General features: G+C 39.0%; 1 protein-coding gene across 1 annotated transcript in view; it reads right to left on the bottom strand.

The window, feature by feature from the left end:
* Positions 1-17,981, bottom strand: part of TSHR (thyroid stimulating hormone receptor) — a 38,907-nt gene extending 20,926 nt beyond the window's left edge. The window contains exons 1-3 of the mRNA XM_056493748.1: positions 17,812-17,981; positions 6,848-6,919; positions 3,665-3,739 (exon numbers count right to left, since the gene is read on the bottom strand). Of these exons, the coding sequence (XP_056349723.1) occupies positions 3,665-3,739; positions 6,848-6,919; positions 17,812-17,981 (317 nt within the window). The remainder of the gene's footprint in view (positions 1-3,664; positions 3,740-6,847; positions 6,920-17,811) is intronic.
* Positions 17,982-18,327: the final 346 nt, after the last annotated feature.

Below are 18,327 nucleotides of genomic sequence, written 5' to 3'. Positions count from 1 at the left end.
CCAGCTCTGAAATCCACTGCAGGTACACAGCATTGCCCCACAAATCTCTTCAGCTTCCTCTGCAGTTGCTTCTCTCCTCTCCCTGCAGTGCTGTACCCCATGGCCTGGCACCACAGGCTGTCCAAGAGGCTGGTGGGACTGCCCTGGCTCCATCTCACTGCAGAGCTGGAGAGTTCCCCCACCAGCTCTCCACATGACATCACATAAATGAGGGCAAGCCACTTGAACCATGACCTCTGGACTTGTTCCCAAATGCTGAGAGGGGTTTTTATGTGGCTGTATAGGAGCAGAGTGCCTTACAAGTTAGGAGAAGAGAGTAGGGAGAGACCAGGGGAGGATGAGCCAAGACACAGAGAAAGGAGGAAAAGAAAGAATGAGTTTTTCTGAGGTTTTGTTCGCAGGAATGTTTCCCTGAGAAACAGAGACCTAATTACAACAGGTTTTTATTTAGTGTAATGTTACAAAGCTTCAGCTCCACTAGTAAGGCAACTACACAGAGACACAGATTGCTAATCAGACCGTTTCACAATTACATTTACAAAAAATACAAATACATACTTATGTAATTGTATGAGACAGTTCTGAATTTGTAAACAGACATCCTTAAAAAAGGTAAATACAAAAAGAGGAAACGATGAACAATTGTGGGACCAATTAGCACAATCAGCAAAAAAAAAAACAGCAAAAGTTTGTTCCTTATTTACAACTTCACAGGGTGGAAATTTTGCCATTAACTACCAGCAAAAATGAGATGTGGCTCATTAAAATACAGCAGGTGGTGAGAATCCTTAGTTTGAAGAAGTTGCTCAGTACTTGAAAGCCATGGATTCATAAATATATGACCTATGCTTAAAGAGCTGAGGTCTGGAAGGAACAGAAAGTCAGGACAGAGGCACATGAACCAAATAAGGAGTGAGAAAATGGGTTGCTGAGGATCAAGGCTGAAGTGCACTAACTAAGCTTGGCAGGCAGATCATGATGAACACAGGATGCCTATTCACATAACACTTGGCTTCAAGCAAAGCATTAGTTCCTCCCTTCCACAAACACTGAATTTTCTCTTAAGAAGTTCTTATGTCTAAAAACAAATGTTTTGAGAATGAAATATGTGTATAAGTTTCAATTAGGGTAAAAAGATTATTTACATAAAGCTGCACTTTATGAAATTCAAAGAAAAACAAGCTGTAAAAATAAAACTCAGAAATGACTTTTCAAAGCTGTTAGAGTAACCTCAACCTCCTTTAAAATACTTTGTGATAATCTTAACCTAGTATTACTTTAGCAATAATACTTTAAAAATACTATGTAAATGGAGAACATTAAATTAATGCATAGCACAAGATACAAATTTATCTCTATATAATCATGTTGTTCAGAAAATAAATCAAACTAAACAGTGATAAGTTTTAACAAATCAAATTATAGAAACAATTAATAAAAATTATCAAATCTATAATTTGCTTTCTTTCACAGTTTATATGCAACTGTCTAACTTCCCAGATGCTTGGATATTCCCTGATTAAATCATACGTGTACCTTACTTCCAAAAAGATTTTATAAACCTGGTAAGCACTTTTGAGTGGTAGAGGTGGCCCTTCTTTGTGGGCTATCTGCAAAGACTTGATGTTTTCTGTAACTTTTGTGAGCAGAGTTCTGATGTCTTGTCCTGGATAGTATTTTTGGCTCTTGCATGGAAAAAAAAAAAAATCTTGTATGTCTGTGTACAGTTTCTCTTTTGGCAGTGCTTTGTGAGAAATAGAAGGGGTCCCACGTTACCATACCCTTGTGTAGTGGAGCAGGAAACATTCCCTGCACGCCTTCCCCACAGCCTGTGCCAGGGGTGACATGAGAGTAGAACTCTCTGTCTCTGTGAACTCTGCTGGATCCTGCACAGACCTGCAGCTTCCCAGTCGTGGACAGCACATCCAGGCCTGGGGGCTGGAGTGACTGTGATAATGCAGTGATTTTGGAACTTTCTGGAGCATTTTATCTTTGATTTCCAATAAGGTGAACCACAAAAGAAGTACCATATGAGGAATTTGTTGTGCATAGGGTAGATGCTTTATTCATTGCTGATAAAATGTGCTGCCAGTAAATGTTTAATTAAATGTTCATTTGTGTTAAACAAGAAATTTTAGAGACACAACAACTATGAAAGAGGAAGAGAGAAAATGGACACGACAGGCTTGGAAAAAAATCTACAGAACAGGAAATGGCATTATTACCAAAGGTAAGTACAGATATCACACCAAAGCCTTGCTGTGAAACTCAGGAATACTACTGGAGCATGTTGTTGGCCTGAAGTAGATGTCAGGATCCTGCACTCTGCTTCTAGATAGGCCAGTCAGTTTCATGTTCTCTTAGAGGAATCATTTTCACTCTTCAGCATTAGTTTCTCTCTTACAATAATTATATTTTTCTCCTGTAAGTTTGTTAATCCTTCTCATTCACACTATGTAAAGTAAAAGGAAAAAATATCACACAAAACACAGCAGTGTTAAATCATCATCTAATTCAATCTCTTTCTCTGAGTGAGGATTAAATAGTTCTATGGAATTTCAGATCATACAGCCTTAAAGGCCTGCAGTAGTAGAGACAGTGTCTCCAGGAAAACAATTCTAGTGTTTATTTATACCAGCCATAGGAATATATTTCCTAGAGGCTGGTATGAGTCTTGTCTAATCTACTATAATATTATTATTACATTTTAAAACATTAATGTGAAAATGGGTAGCTTTCACCTCTTGCAACAACCTTAAAAAATCAATCTGCCTCTGGCATGTTTTCTTTCTGGACACAAAAGGCTTTTCTCTGACAATGTTTTCTGGATCCATGGTGACCAACAGTGCTGTCCCATGGAACCTCTGCAAACAAAAATCTCTGAAATACACCAAACTGTAATTCAGCTGAGCTTTACAAAAGTGGCACTTTCCAATCCATCCTTTGGATCAGTAATGGAAACCTGGAAGAGTACCAGATACAGGATGGATCCTATCGAGCTCTCTATTCAATACATTCCTTTCTCATTTTGACAGGGTCCTGAAGGATGACAAGAATTCTCTGGATACATCCTACCAGTTCTGTAACTGCCCTTAGAGCACCACTTGGTGCAGGTTGGTCAGAACATGAGAACAAGAAGGTGTAAAAACACTTCCCAGAAGCCTTTTTACATATTATTCTTGTTCCATTTAATAACCATATAAACACTCTTCATTTTACTAGTGCACTTTCAGAATGATTACTTATTCTTCATGTCTCCACCTAGTGCCATTTTGCTCTGTGCTTTGGTCCTTCTGATTTTATTTCTGATGCTTATATTACTGTTTTACATGTACCTGCAGTAAATTGACAGAAAGAATTCTTATTTGCCATTTTATTTAAACTTGACATCAAGCTTATGATGCAATCCCACTAGTCTCTTGTTACATTTACCTACATTTCTATGGGAAGATAGAGAAGAGCAAGGAAACCAAAAAGATGTATGGAAAACAAACAATAAAATAAGCTCAAAAAGAGGCTAACTCACTCCACATTATGAAGAAAGGAAATGAGAAAAGGAATATTTAGCTACATAGGAGACAGGAATGACAAACATCATCATGAATGTTATTTCTATACATTCCAAATTTATCACTATGTTCTTTTATTTCATTACAGTACTTACATGTGAGTGACTTTGCTTAAACTGTTGAAGGAATGGGCCTCCAGACTCTGAAGTGTTTCATCTATAGAGATGTAACTAAACACCAGCAAACAGAAAAATAAACAGGTCTGAGACACTGGGAAGCCACAGATAGTGCCCATCAATGCCACTTCATATGTTGTCTCATTCTTTTCTCATCCAGCTATGATGACACTCAGAAAGAGCCTGAGAGTGCAGGTTTTAAATCAGATCAACACTTGGCAGCTGCTACAGGGCATTTTCCCAGCACTTATTTTCTTCCTTCTCCCTCTCTCTACCTTTGTTTGCTTTTCTCCAACCTCAGCATCCCCTGTGCTGGTGCCCCTGTTGTCCTCTCCTGGTGATGGAGAGCAGCTTGGTGACACTGGGGCACTCCAGGAGAGGACGAGCAGCACAGGTAAGGCAATGGAAGCTGAGCTGAGCTGGCACTGGGCAGCACAGGAGGTGCAGATACAGGGAGTGGGGAGCTGTGTGGTGGCAGTGCCTGTGGGACAGCAGTGTGCACAGGGTGGGAAGGGCACAGGGAGTGTGCACAGGGAAATCCTGCTTTACATGTGGCTGCTGGTAGAGAGCACTGTGGGATGCTCCTGTGTGGAGAAAACATTTTGAGGAGCTACAGACTGGGTGTTCGTGAGGTACTCATGAATGTGACCCCAAAGCATCATCCTAAACCCAGAAAAATTGTTCCTTATCCTTGACCTTAAAAGTACTGAATGTTCAATATGTCCTTAAGTCAGCAGAAAACACCAGGTGAAGCCCTTTTACCAAGTTTTAGTGTATTTGCATTATTAACAGTGGAAATCCAAAATTTCTTTTGCATTTGAATATCCTATAAAACTTTTTTTATTCAGTGATGCCTTTCTGACAGGAATTAGCTTTGCAATTAAGCATGTAATTAAAATGTTTTTTCTTTCATTCGTGTGGAAAAGCAGCACAGGGGAAAAAAATCTTTACTTCTGGCTATCAAGAGTACATAGACATGCATTCATTTAAGAGAAATTGAAGCTCTAAAATTTTTGTTTAAACAAGGTTCATAAAGAGGACAACTAAATTTTCTATTCATACAGATAAAAAACCATGTTTATTTGTGGAAATCATATAGTAGATACCATATAGCAAAATGAACTGCTGTATTTTGAACAGTAAACACAGTATATAGTCCCCTGTTGAAACTTCAGAACATTTTCTAGATGAATTAGGAAAACCAGGAACGGTCTGGTAATTTTCATTGCAGTTTTCATTGCACAGAAATTATGGGCTGGGAGAGGCAAATGAGACATGTGGTACATTAGAGGCCAAGACATACACATAAAAGCTGTAGTTAAAACACAGGTACTGATTCCCTAACCTGAAGTTTATATCAAGAAGGTGGGAGTTCATGTTTTGTGGTGGTAGTAGTAATGCTATAATAAATATCCAGATGGGCAAGGATACTATTCAAATTTAAACTCCCAGTTGAAGCTTTTGGAGCCAAAGAAGGGCTGACACCCTTTTATGTTGAATCAAACTCTGTTCTGAACTATGTTTATCCTTTTTATGTATAATACTATGCATCATGTGAGGGATATTCCTCCCTCTCCAAAAAAACCCCAAACAATACACCATGTATCTGATTAAACTGAGATGGTAAATGAAGCTTCAGATAACCAAGAACAATTACTTAAATGGATTTTAGGAAGTCTTTATTTCAGTATATCTGGATGAAACTATAAAATATAATAGGCAGGCCGTGTTTCCCAAAGTCCTTTTTCATGAATCCTTAAGTGGTAATCCTCAGCTATTCAGTCAAAGCTCACAGAGAATTGAGTCTTGCAAGGAGCATCAAGGGCAAGAAGAAGAATTCCTCTTGCTACATTAGTAATAAAAAGCTGAACAAGAAAAAAGTGGGCCTGTTGCTGAATGAGGTGGCTTTTTTAGTTAACAGTGGCCACAGATAAAGCTGAGCACCAGAGTGAGTTAGAGCCCTATGCATTCTGGTTGGATTGCTTGAACAGATTGTGGACTAGAGCCCTCCTGAGGTCCCTTCTCAATTACACAGCTCTGATTCTGGACAGTGAATTGTGAGGCAGAGAAATCAAACAGACAGGATCACAGATTACGGGCCAGTGACAAAGAAAAACAAATGTGGGACAACATTTTGTCAAGACTGCTGACACCAACAAAGAGTTGAGTGCAAGGGCAGCTGCTGAGGAATCCATTGAGTGCAGGTAGCTGGGTTTGCAGCTGCAGGGCGAGCTGCAGGATGAGCTCTGAGCAGCAGAGCCCGGGACAAGGGGCCAGGAGCTGCTGACCCTCTGCTAACCCAGGGGACCCGTGGCACAGGCAGCTGAGGGGCCACTCAGAGGCACAGCAGGAGCTGTGACCACAGACTCCTGTGGGCTTAAACTGTGAGAGTGCAAAAGCACAGGGATTGCTCTGTTCAGGGTCCCTCCTTGGAGGCACCAAACTGAGGCTATTTTGTTATTCAGTTATTGAATCATGATTAAAGTATTAAAAGATCTGGACATCTGAGGCTTTGCTATGGGAAATGTGGGGTCCAGCTGGTAATGGTGTGACCGTGACTCTCAGAGGGGCTCCTGGATGGTTGGACAGGCAAGTTTCCCTATCACAGCCACCTTCAACAGGACAAATGTAGACACAGCTGGTTCTGCTTTTGTGGACTGTATCCATGCATATGTTTGCATAGAAAGGAAGTGACACAATGGAAGAAGTCTCTCTCACATCACACAAATATTAATGTTTTGGTAAAAGTCCATTTCTAGTCTAGAAATGCTCCTGGTCTCCAATCAGATGTGCTTCAAATCATGCTGGCAGCTGGAAACAAATTTTTAGCCAGGACCAGCGATTGAATATGTTAATCTGTTATGAGTGAAATGATTTCCTGTAATTGCAAACTAAAAAAATGTTTTATAGCTTTATTTATCACATAGATTTCAATAAAGGAGGAGTGGTCTTGTTCACAAATACACAGAATGCCTTCCTATAACTGGTTCAGGTTATAAACAATAGAATTATTACCTTCAGTTCTAAAATGTAAGTGGTGAGGTAGCAAAGTAACATAAACATTTCCATAAGTTTTTATACCCAAAGACAGAATTTTGGAGAAGGAGAGTAATTTTAAACAAAAATTTAAAGGAATAGTATCAGAAACCAAACAGAACTTACATCCTAGAGATGTTGGGGAGATTAGAAAAAGCATCACTTGGAATTTTTCTTAGATGAGTCTCCAGAAACCTCCTAGAGAAACAAAAGTTTGGCAGTTAATATCCTTTGGTAAGTACAATTTAACATTAAAAAGTCCTAAAAACAACTTAAAAGCAGCTTCAGCTCTGCTCCAATATTTTTGTTCTTATCTTGCCTTTTCTCCGTGTAGCCATCCTTGCCTCATTTGTATTCCTGTTTCATCATGTGGCTTGTTTTGTTTGGTGTGCTCCATCAATCTAAATTGCAGCTTTCTGCATCATCCCTCCCAAGAACTCAGCAGTCAGTGGTGATGATGGACCTTCCAAAACTCCAGAGCATGACCAGCAAAACATATTTGCCCATTGAATTTAATGAAGTACTAAGAGAATTCTTTTAATAATTTCAGGCTCCACAAAGATATCCCATCCCTCATTCCGAGCAAGAAACTCAGGTATGTCAGCCAAAATTGAATTAGAGCAATTGCATACTACCTCTACAGAACTCTTCATTTCCTTTGTAATAAATACTACATTCTTCCTCTCCAACATCTGATGCAGGGGTGGCATGTACCTTATCCATCTGCAGGAGATTTCAGAAAAACCCACAATATTTAAGTGAGATACTTATCCACAGCCAAGCTCTTAACAGAATAAATCTCCAGCAGACTCACTCCTCTAAATAAGAAAGGAGGAAATGCTTTTGAAAATCAGCCTGTTAAACTTACAGTTACAACCTGTTGTTGTTAATCTTTGTTTTTTCAATACAGTTTGGGAATACCCTTACAGAATATCTAGTCTATGAATAGTTTGAAGAATAATCAAGAAAAAATTATAAACTTTTCCCCTAGCTGCTATTTAACAACAGTTAAAGAAAACATAAATAAACAAATTAGGATGATTTCCTGATTCTGTTTTGTTTCATAATGCCAAATATCTGATTATTATGATTATATTTGATTTACATAGGCAAATATATTATCCTCTTGAGATTTATCAAGCTTCTGGAACTTGCATATAAGAAATAAAACTGTAGAAATAGAGTTTAGTAATAACAATATATGTAGAAATTCTTAAAGGTTTTGTCTTGAATTAAAGTACAAATTAAGAGAATGTACATTCTGATAATCCCAAGGGAAGAATCTACTTCCCCAGTCTACCTTCTCTACTCCATATACTTGTTACCAGAATGACTAAAGACTTTAAAGACTTCTACTTTTCCAACAGTGGATTAATGTTTCTCCAGACCTCAATACATCTGGCTCCAAACAAGCTCCCAACCACGGGAATGTCAATTGGTTCAGAGGTTATGTCCATACAGACATGTTATTTTAACATCCACAGCAATATCAGTGATATTACCTCAGTAAGATATATTAGGGAAGTAAATATATATTTTACATAATTGCCGCTCCATTTTAAAAAAATTTTTAAATGCAATCTACAAAACACAATAAGTAAATACACACCACCCAAAGAATTTCAGATTGAAATATTATTATTTATCATTTGAATTATGTCAATAAAAGCTTTATGTATTTTAATGAACTGTTCTCCACCAATGCAGAGTGAAAAATTTACCATATGTCAATATGAAACAGAATTTGTCAATTTGAAACAAAGTAAAAAAATTTACACCTTAATTTCATTTTTCTGAGAAAATTATAACAAGCAATGACCTTTTAGCTTTTCTATAGGAGCAATAAACATGACAGAAAAGTAATGGCTAGGTAAACAGCTATTGACACAGTTTCTAGGTTTTTACATCCAATTAAATCCAACACAAACAAAATATATTTTTTTAATTATTCTGAAATAAATGCATTGCAGTTTTCAGTGGTGCAAAAATAGCTAGAAAAAGGCATTTCACATAGTGATATTCGTGCTGAGCTTACCAGAAGATGATTACCACCTAGTGTCCAATGCTAGTATTACCAATGTGGTACCAGTGTGGTAGGGAAAATTCACACAGCAAAGGAACTCTGAAAGCAGGGAATCACTTCTGAGTATGCAAGACTACATAGCTGCTTTCCTACAACTAGCAGTCCAACAGAATAACAAAAAGTATCACTCAAAATTGGCTCAGCCCTAGGAAATTAAAGAAATACTAGATTCTTTCAAAATGAAAAACACTTCAGTGTTTGGGACATGTAGGTAGTGAGAGTAAAATCTTACTGCTAATGTATCATCTTCCTACAAACTGAGGTACATATGGACACTGTCAGACTGACAGGAAAGAATTTAGGTTGGTTACTTGATAATTTATAGCAAACAGAAAACACCAATCCACAATGTTGGAGCTTATCCTTGCTCGATTTGTGATCACCCAGTGCTTCTGAGTGGATTTGAGTAAAATACTCAAATGGAAGGAATGATCCCATCCTCAGTCAGTTTTCAGATGACACCTAGATGGGCAGGAATGTTGATCTGCTGGAGGGTAGGGAGGCTGTATAGAGGGCTCTGTACAGGCTGGAATGCTGGCCCAAGGCAACTGTATGAGGTTCAACACAGCAAAGTGCCAGCTTGAGTCCCCTCCCAGCTCCTTGGGCACCTCCAGCCTGGTGGAGTAGTATGAGAAGCAGAAAAGGCTGTGACTCTCTAAGCACTGCCCAACAATAATTAATACATCCCTGAATTACCAGCTTGTTTTCCAGCACAAATCCAAATCCAAATCCAATCCAATGCATAGCATCATACTTGGCACTATGAAGAAAATTAACTCTATTCCAGCCAAAATCAGGCCACTTTTCTGCAACTTTTTTTTCCTTTTTTTTTGTTTGATTTTTTTTTTTTTCCATTTGCTCCCAGGCCTCTTAAGTCCTTTGCCTGGCAGCACAGCCTGAGGAAATGGAGTAGAGGATAGACCAAAGAAGCACTGAAGTGTACCAGACATACAGCAATCTATAGGACCAGACATGTTGCACTTGCTGGCTGATATCATTCTGAGGCTACCCTATCATCTCTGAAATATCATGGTGATCAAGGGAGGCTATGCCTGAAAAAGAAAATCAGCATGCATGTCTTCTAGTGAGGCAAAAAGGAGGATCTGAGGAAACACAGGCTAGTGGCTCCTATGTATTTATTTTTTTGTGTGCAAGTAATTTTATACATTTGGATGTCTGTTTATGGGTGCTATGCATACATTCAGAGGCAAAAAAAATTCCTCTATTTTCATCTATATTTCTATCTTAATAATTCCTAACATTCAGTTTGACATTTTGACCTCTGCTGAGCAGCTGGCAGCAATTATAGGCACTTAGTGGTTCTCTGATTAAGCACAATAGTAGCCAGCAATTACAGCCTATTCTTACTCTCTCCCTGTAGGAGGTGAACCTCTTCAGATAGCTCTTTTCTGAAATTTCATGGTCCTGTTTGAACTTTCTTTGCAGCAATTTATAGGCTTTTAGTTCGATATTTCAGAAACACAGCCCTTCTCTATAGTAGTTAGAGTACATTTTATTGCATGCTATTATAAAATTTTGAATTTCAGGGTAAAAAAAATGTAACAGTACTGGTTTTAGGTCAAAATCAAAATTTAGTTCAAAAGTAATGAAATAGGTATGTCTGTGATCACAATAAAAGAAAATATCTGAGGCTGTAGTATTTTCATATGGCAGTCAGATGAAGTCCCAGGTGACTGAAAAGGGAGAAGCCTTGTATCCATCTTTTGAAAGGGTAGAAAGGAGGACTGTGGTAACTATTGACCAGTCAATCTCATCTCTGTTCCTGGGAAGATGCTCCCAGAAGTTCTGCTAAGGCACATGGAAAACAGGGAGGTGATTTGGGACAGCCAGCACAGCTCCACCAAGGGCAATTCCCGTCTGACCAACCCAGTGGCCTTCTCTGATACAGGGACTACATCAGTGAACAAGGGAAGGGCTACAGTTGTTCATCATTTTATCATTTATCTGCCTTCTGTAAAGCATTTGGAACAGTGCCCCACAACATCCTTCTCTCTAAATTGGAGAGAGATGGATTTGATTAGTGGAATGTTAGATAAGGAATTGGCAGAATGGTCTCATTCAGAGCATTGTGGTCAATGGCTCAGAGTCCAGATGAGAACAGTGAAAAGTGTTGTGCTTGTGCCCAGCAGAGAATGGTATCTTCATCACTTAGATAAAGAGTTGGGTCAAGTGAACATTCAGCAAACTCGTTGATGACACAAAACTTAGTGATGCAGTTGATACACCTCAAGGATGGAATGTCATCCAGAAAGACCTGGACAAGCTCAAGAAATAGGCCCATGGAAATCTCGTATAGCTCAACAAGAACAAAGGCAAGGTGCTGCACCTGGGTCAGGGCAGCCCCCAGCACCATCACAGGCTGGGGATGGACAGGTTGGAGCAGCCCTGCTGAGGACTCAGGAGTGCTGGTGGGTGAGAGGCTGGACATGAGCCAGCAACGTGCACTTGGAGCCTGGAGAGCCAAGTGTGTGCATGCAAAGCAGCCTGGGCAGCAGAGCAAGGGAGGGAATTCTGCCCCTCTGCTCTAGTGAGACCCCACCCAGAATGCTGCATCCAGGCCCAGAGTACTAAGCACAGGAAAGATGTGGACCTGCTGTGTGGGCTCAGTGGAGAGCCATGAAGATGATCAGACAGCTGGAACCCTTCTCTATGAGGAAAGGTTGAGAAAGCTGGGCTTTTTCTGCCTGCAGAAGAAAAGCTCCAGAGATACTTCATTGCAGCCTTCCAGTACTTAGAGAGGGCTTCTAACAGAGTTGGGGACACACTTTTAATAGTGCCTGTTGGAATAAGGCAGGGTGTTATGATTTTAAATGAAAGATGGTCAATTCAGACTCGATATATAGAAGACATTTTTACAATGATCATGGTGAAACCAGGCACAGATTGCTCATAAAGATGGTAGATTAATCATCTCTGGAAGCATTCAAGGTCAGGTTGGATGGTACTCTGACCAACCTGATCTAGCTAAAGATGTCCCTGCTCCTTGAAGACGCAGCTGGAATAGATGATCTTCAAAGGTACATTTCAACTCAAACCACTGTATGATTCTATGCTAAATTACAGTATTAGGTTTCATTTCAGTTACTTTACAGGCTATTTAGCCTCTATATTTATGTATCTACTTTTTTGTGAGAAAAACACAGCTCAAACTTTTCATGTTGTATGATTCAACCTTTCTTCATAAAGAGTGCTATTTAAAATGCCTGTTTCTTTAGATCCAGACAGATCACACTCACTGGCTGGAGTTCAAGAGGGAACTAATCTTCTTTTAGTATGTGTCAGCAGCTCATTGCCTTCATTTAGGCTTAAATTATAATGTTTACTGTAGCTGCTCTCACTGCTTCAACTTGAATGGCACTGGCACTTTGCAAAATCCTGAGTATCATTTTCCACTGACTTGGGTAAGGTATCAGGGCATTGGCTGGATTGCACAATCTTGAACAGAATAGAAGCTGTTGACAAAAAATGGCATTTGCAGATGGCTCACTTCTCATTTTTGAGTAAAACAAGCTACTTTTTTTACTCTCTAAATTTTGGCTACCACATAGTTGCCACCCAAGTGTGGTTAACAAGCTGCTATGCTATTAGCAGCTTCACAATATATATTGTTAATTTTTTGAGACTCTTTATGTGTGTTCTGTGAACATGAGGATATGTAAGGGCTGAGTCCAGCAGAACACAAAAGCATATTTAAAGTTGAGTTTTTGAGGAACTGAGACTGTATCTCATTTTTCTTATTCCTGTTTTGGAAGATTATTTCACAGTAGTCTCTCTGAACTGCATGTGGGAAGGTTCAGTCACACTTGGTGATGAAAGCAGATAATTTAGACATTTTTAAAACACTTCCTGAGACAGTCCTGTTCTCAAAATACAATCACCATTTATAGACTCTTTTGAGGTTCTATAAATCCATGTTAAGGAAAACATTTCTTAATTTTGCAAATATATAAACAGACTGTATGAGTCAGATTCATGAAAAGTTGCCCTCTTAACTGATTAGCTATTTGCAAAAACACCTGTAAATTTTTCCTTAGCAGCCACATAGATTTTTTTTTTTTTTTGTAAAATTTAAGCTTTTTCATTCCTTTTACAGATGTATCAATAAGCTTAGTTTCCCAGTTCAAGAGAAGGCTGTTGTGTGCTTCTGAAGTGTAATGGGTTGGAAATGTTATGTCAAAAGAAAACACTAATGAAAACTGACTACAGTAGCAATTCAATATTCAGTGTAGTGGAACACTTACAGAATCAGTCTGCTAAACCACTGTTGAAATCAACTCAAATAATAAGAGATTTTAAACTCTAGTGTAAACTCTTTTGCTATTATGATGATCAAAACTCATCCTCTTCTCAAACAAGGAAATGATACAAATGAATTTCTACTACCTTATCACCAGTGTCTTCTGTAAAAATGTGTGATATTCTCATCGAGGTTAATCTCTTCACAGCATTTACAAAATAACTACTTGCAGTCCTTCTGCTTTCTGTTGAGCAAGCCATGTATGTAGTTAAAAAATGCTGAAGTGATGTTTGTAGCTACTAGGAATGGCAACAGCTTTTTGGTTTGTCTTGTACAGCTTCTAGCACTTGATGGGTTTCTGTGCCACAATACAGGAAATTTAAATGTTCCAAATGTACAAGAAGTGTTACCTATACAGTGAATGATAAGGAATGAAAGAAAACATTGTGTTCAATGTTCACAAGATATAATTTTGGTCTTTAGTAGTTTCTCTGTTCCCTTAGTCCCTCATTCCTGTTCATCTGTTCACTTTGAGTTGGCCTGTGCATGTACAGTAAAGCACTGCACAGTTTGTGAGTTACTCCAAGAACCCTCAGCACTTCAAAGTGCTTCAATTTACCATTGGGATTATGAACAAATCCTTTCACTTTAACATTTCACTTTAACTGAGATGATAACATACACTAATTTTTTGACCAGATGTACTGGACCTACTGCATGTCAGATGCAGAACTGTTGTATGTTAACAGCAGGATTATAGAAGCAATACCATTTCTAAAATATGTAGGTAAATGTAATAACAAGCACAAGAATTGACAAGAAAGTATAGTTTTATGTAAAACTTGGTATTTAGGAAACCTTTTATGTTGCAGCCATGTACATACAATTATTGAAATCATTGCCTGAGAGACAATTGATAAAACGATTTCATAGATTTGGTAAGAATAATGGTGTTTGGTAACAAAATAATTATTTATTTTAAGAAGGTTCAAATCTGGCTTTGTCTTCAGAAATAGTCAAATGGTTTTACAAATGAAAAAACTAAATTTTTTTTTGGAAAATGAATGAATTGCAACTAAAACATTATTTCAAATTTGTAGCCATTCTATATTATCTACAGAATATATAGAATACATGGGCATTAATCAAAAGGCAATATCCTACCTATGGGAAATACACTGGAGCAAATGCAGAACTGTAGCTTAATACCTAGTGTAAAGAGCATATTCTTGAAGACTGTAATGGTTTTGTGTCTATATATATACCTATTTATTTATATTCCACTGTCCTTGCCTAACATCCTCTTGTTCAATTTCAATCAAGTTTGATTATGTTGATATTAAAATAGCACCTGGGTACAGGATAGAAACCTTATTAACAGGGAAGGGAAGGGAAGGGAAGGGAAGGGAAGGGAAGGGAAGGGAAGGGAAGGGAAGGGAAGGGAAGGGAAGGGAAGGGAAGGGAAGGGAAGGGAAGGGAAGGGAAGGGAAGGGAAGGGAAGGGAAGGGAAGGGAAGGGAAGGGAAGGGAAGGGAAGGGAAGGGAAGGGAAGGGAAGGGAAGGGAAGGGAAGGGAAGGGAAGGGAAGGGAAGGGAAGGGAAGGGAAGGGAAGGGAAGGGAAGGGAAGGGAAGGGAAGGGAAGGGAAGGGAAGGGAAGGGAAGGGAAGGGATTAAATTAATTTTAGTAAGTGAATGCAGGAGATGTAATGCACACTGAATAAGAAGCAAAACTTTATTAATTTTACTGTCAAAAGAAAAATAATTAAAAGCAACTAGAAATAGATTCGTAAAATGAAAATAATTGAGAAGTGAATTGAAGTGATGCTGGGATGGTGATACCATCTGAATATGTCATCATAATGATGCCAAGTAGCATATTACAATAGTTCAAGAATTATGATGCAATTATATATTTGGAAAATTGTTTAGTGATGTTTTGGTGATCTGTATGTATAAGTAAACTAAAAAAAAAATACATCTTACACTGGAAAAAGGACATCTCCAAGATCAATATCTGTGCATTCAGGCATTCTGGATAAGCACCTGCATTAACCATATTTGGATAAATAATAGTTTAAAATAAACACACTTTTCTGGCTTAAGTTGATGTCACTTTTCTACTAGAAGAGTTAGAAATAAACATTTATTGGAATTTCTTATAAGCATTTCTTAAAAAAAAGGTTTGCCCCATTCTCTTAAAGTAGGGTAGAGAAATGAGAACACTTCTGACTGAATAATCAGAACAAAACTTTAATTGGAGTTTCAAGATCCTGTGCACTGAAAAGAGCTCATCATCTCCAAAAGCTGGCAAAGTGTTCCTACACTCACCAGTCTCTTAGTCCTACAAACCCTACAAAACTGAATAGCCACACGAAAAAGTTTTTAAATTGGCAATCTTGAAGTTCACGTTACCACCAAGAAGCAGAATTACTTTGCCTAAAGTAACAAATTTGCTGCATTTAGGGAAAATTGTAGAGAGTTTCAACATAAAATATGCAGATATGTACAGCTACATATTTCACCTCAAAGAAGTGTTCATTTGTTCTTAAGGTTAGCAGAAACTTCCATTATTTTGGAATCTTTTGTCTTTGATTCAGAACTGCTGCCTATTGTACGGCAAAAGGATGAAAACATGATGGAATCAGGGCACACACTTTACAACCTCTCACAAAATTGTATGTATTAACTGCCACATGCAAACAATCCAGTTTGAAGCATCTGAAAGCACTCTGAACAAAAACCACACAAAGGTGACTGTTATGACTCCCATTTAACATATAGAGGGAAAGAAATATTAAGATATTTGCAGAGAGCAAGGGACTACAGGATTGGGTACAGTCCACCAGACTTCAGCAGCTCAAATAAGAGAACAGTAGGAAAATAAGCACATTTTATCCAGAGAGAAAACTTCAAACTGAAGTAAAAAAAATGTGGTAGTTTTTTGTGTTTGATTGGGTTGTGTTCTGTTCTGTTTGTTTGTTTGTTTAGGGGGGTTGTGTGTGAAAAGAGTTCTGTTTTCCTTATTTCCTCACATAATTCTCCCATTTGCTTTCAAATAAAAGACTATGCAGCACATGTTCTACTGCTTCTGCCATACACTATAAAATCACAATTGCCATTACCTGGAATATTTTCTTGATATGGTAGGGAGTAGATTTCTTGAGAAGTTTGCAATGGTCACTCTAATAGGTAAACATGATTAAATTTCATGCCAAATAAACAGAAAAATATTTCTCAGTTGTTTTTGTTAATTACTTTTCCCAAGGAAATAAGATCTTCACAGGGTGTTTTTGTCTTTTCAAAACAATGGCTTATTATTTTACAGCCCCCATTACTACAGGTGTTTAAAACACTAGAATTCCAGTGGACAAAGTGTTTTATTTGTGGAGCTGTATGTGGAGAGGTACTTCTCAGCCATCAAACCAGCATATTTCAAGGAAAGTATCAAATTTCATTATGTGATCTCATTGTTTCTATTAACTATATTAAATGCCTGTACAAAGGCATTTTCTCTTATAAACTGAAACTGCTATATTTTCTAACTTGTCATGGTAGGTTTCAAAGAATATTACTTGATGCATACCATAAAATTACTGCAATTTCAACCTAAATAAATTGTGTATATAAAAGTATAACAAAAAAACTTTTATAATTTAAAATCTTATTAACTGAAATAGTGCAGTCTAACCATTCAAAAAATTAAAGGCAAGCAAAAATAATGGACATAACATAAATATATTTTTATTTCTTTCTAGGCAAGTGACCAATTTAACCTTTTACTCCCAGTGTTAAAAAATCTGAGAAGCATTTAAATAAGTCCATATAATTTAATTCTTATTTATTGAGAGTCCTGAGAATCATTATCAAGACATAAACCAATCAATCTGATACTGTTTTACTTTGCAATTAAATCAACTGAGTTTGAGTGTATATACTTTATTAGAAAGTAATCTATATTTACAAGTGGATCTTCCCACAGAGACTGTAAAACAAAGAAAAGTCAGGAGTGATTCATCTGCTCAGTTTTAGCCAACAGGTGCCATTTCAGTCTCACTGCAGTATTTAACTGACAGATATGACACAAGCTGCTCATCTGGGTTGGCAGCAGAAACCCAGACAAGGTCTTCTACCGTGCCTGTAATGTGCAAAACACTTAGGCTGAGGTACCTGAATTACTCTATCACTTTGGCAAGCTCTAAATTTGCTGCTTTATCCCATACTCCACACTCTCATCTGAAGTACTCTGTCTCCCAGACAGTATACTTGGATTCTCAATTCCCATGATCTTTTTTTTTCCCGACTTTGACAAAGAAGCTGAAAATGCACAGAGGATTTCATAGAACTCTTTGTGAGGCAACACATCCAATTCCTATTAGTTTTTGATCACAGAATATGTTCGATCTACCTTTTCTTCCCCTCAACCACTTGCTGCACAGAATCCAGCCTACTGCTCACTTTGCCCACAAACAGCCCAGTTACTTATTTTCCCATGTTTTACGCAGAACTCTTAAGATCCAATGAACCATCTCTCCTCAGCCCTTTAAGTTTTGAGAACCTCTTCTCCTACCTCCTCCTGCCACACGCAGTCTGCACACTGCCGTTCCCGCTATCCTGCACCGCCCAGGTAACCTGCAGCGCTTCTCCCCTCTCACCACTTCCTCAGCTCACAGGACAGTAGCTCAGAGCATCTCCTGTCTGAAAAGTATGAATACTCACAGCTGCCTTCCCTAAACCATCCCAATGTACTCACAGGGTCTGCGTGTCTTCCGGAAGGCTGGGAATAAAGTAGATGTCCCTGCAAGTGATTTTGTACTCCTCCCAGTCAGAGCACTCGCAGAAGGCTGAAGGACACCTCTCTATACCCTGGCTGCACAGCACCAGCACCAGCAGCAACTGGAAGGCAGCCGTGAGGCACAGCATCTTCCGCCGTGCGCTCCCGCTCTGCCCCTCGCTTCTCGGGGAGGCGAGGAGAGCCCAGAGCGGCGGGGGCGCACACGCCGCGCTGCCCCGCCGGCAGCAGCTGCCGGGAAAGGCGGCACCTGTGCTGGACAACGCCGCCTCCTCACTGAGCGGGGTCAGGAAAGGTCTCAGCAAGCCCTGCGCGCCCTCGCCATGGGGCAGGGTCCCTCTCCTCGCCCCGGCCCCGCGCCCATCCCGCCGCCCATCCTGGACCTGCTCCCCCGCTCCTCCGCACCCCTCCCGCGGGGTCCCCGGGGCCCGTTCTCCGGCAGCGCCGCTACTTTCTCGGGACCTCGCCGCTCCCCGT

Source organism: Oenanthe melanoleuca, chromosome 5 (genome assembly GCF_029582105.1).
Source record: "Oenanthe melanoleuca isolate GR-GAL-2019-014 chromosome 5, OMel1.0, whole genome shotgun sequence".
Taxonomy (NCBI): domain Eukaryota; kingdom Metazoa; phylum Chordata; class Aves; order Passeriformes; family Muscicapidae; genus Oenanthe; species Oenanthe melanoleuca.
The sequence above is the reverse complement of the archived record's forward strand: the minus strand, read 5'-3'. Positions and strand labels throughout refer to the sequence as shown.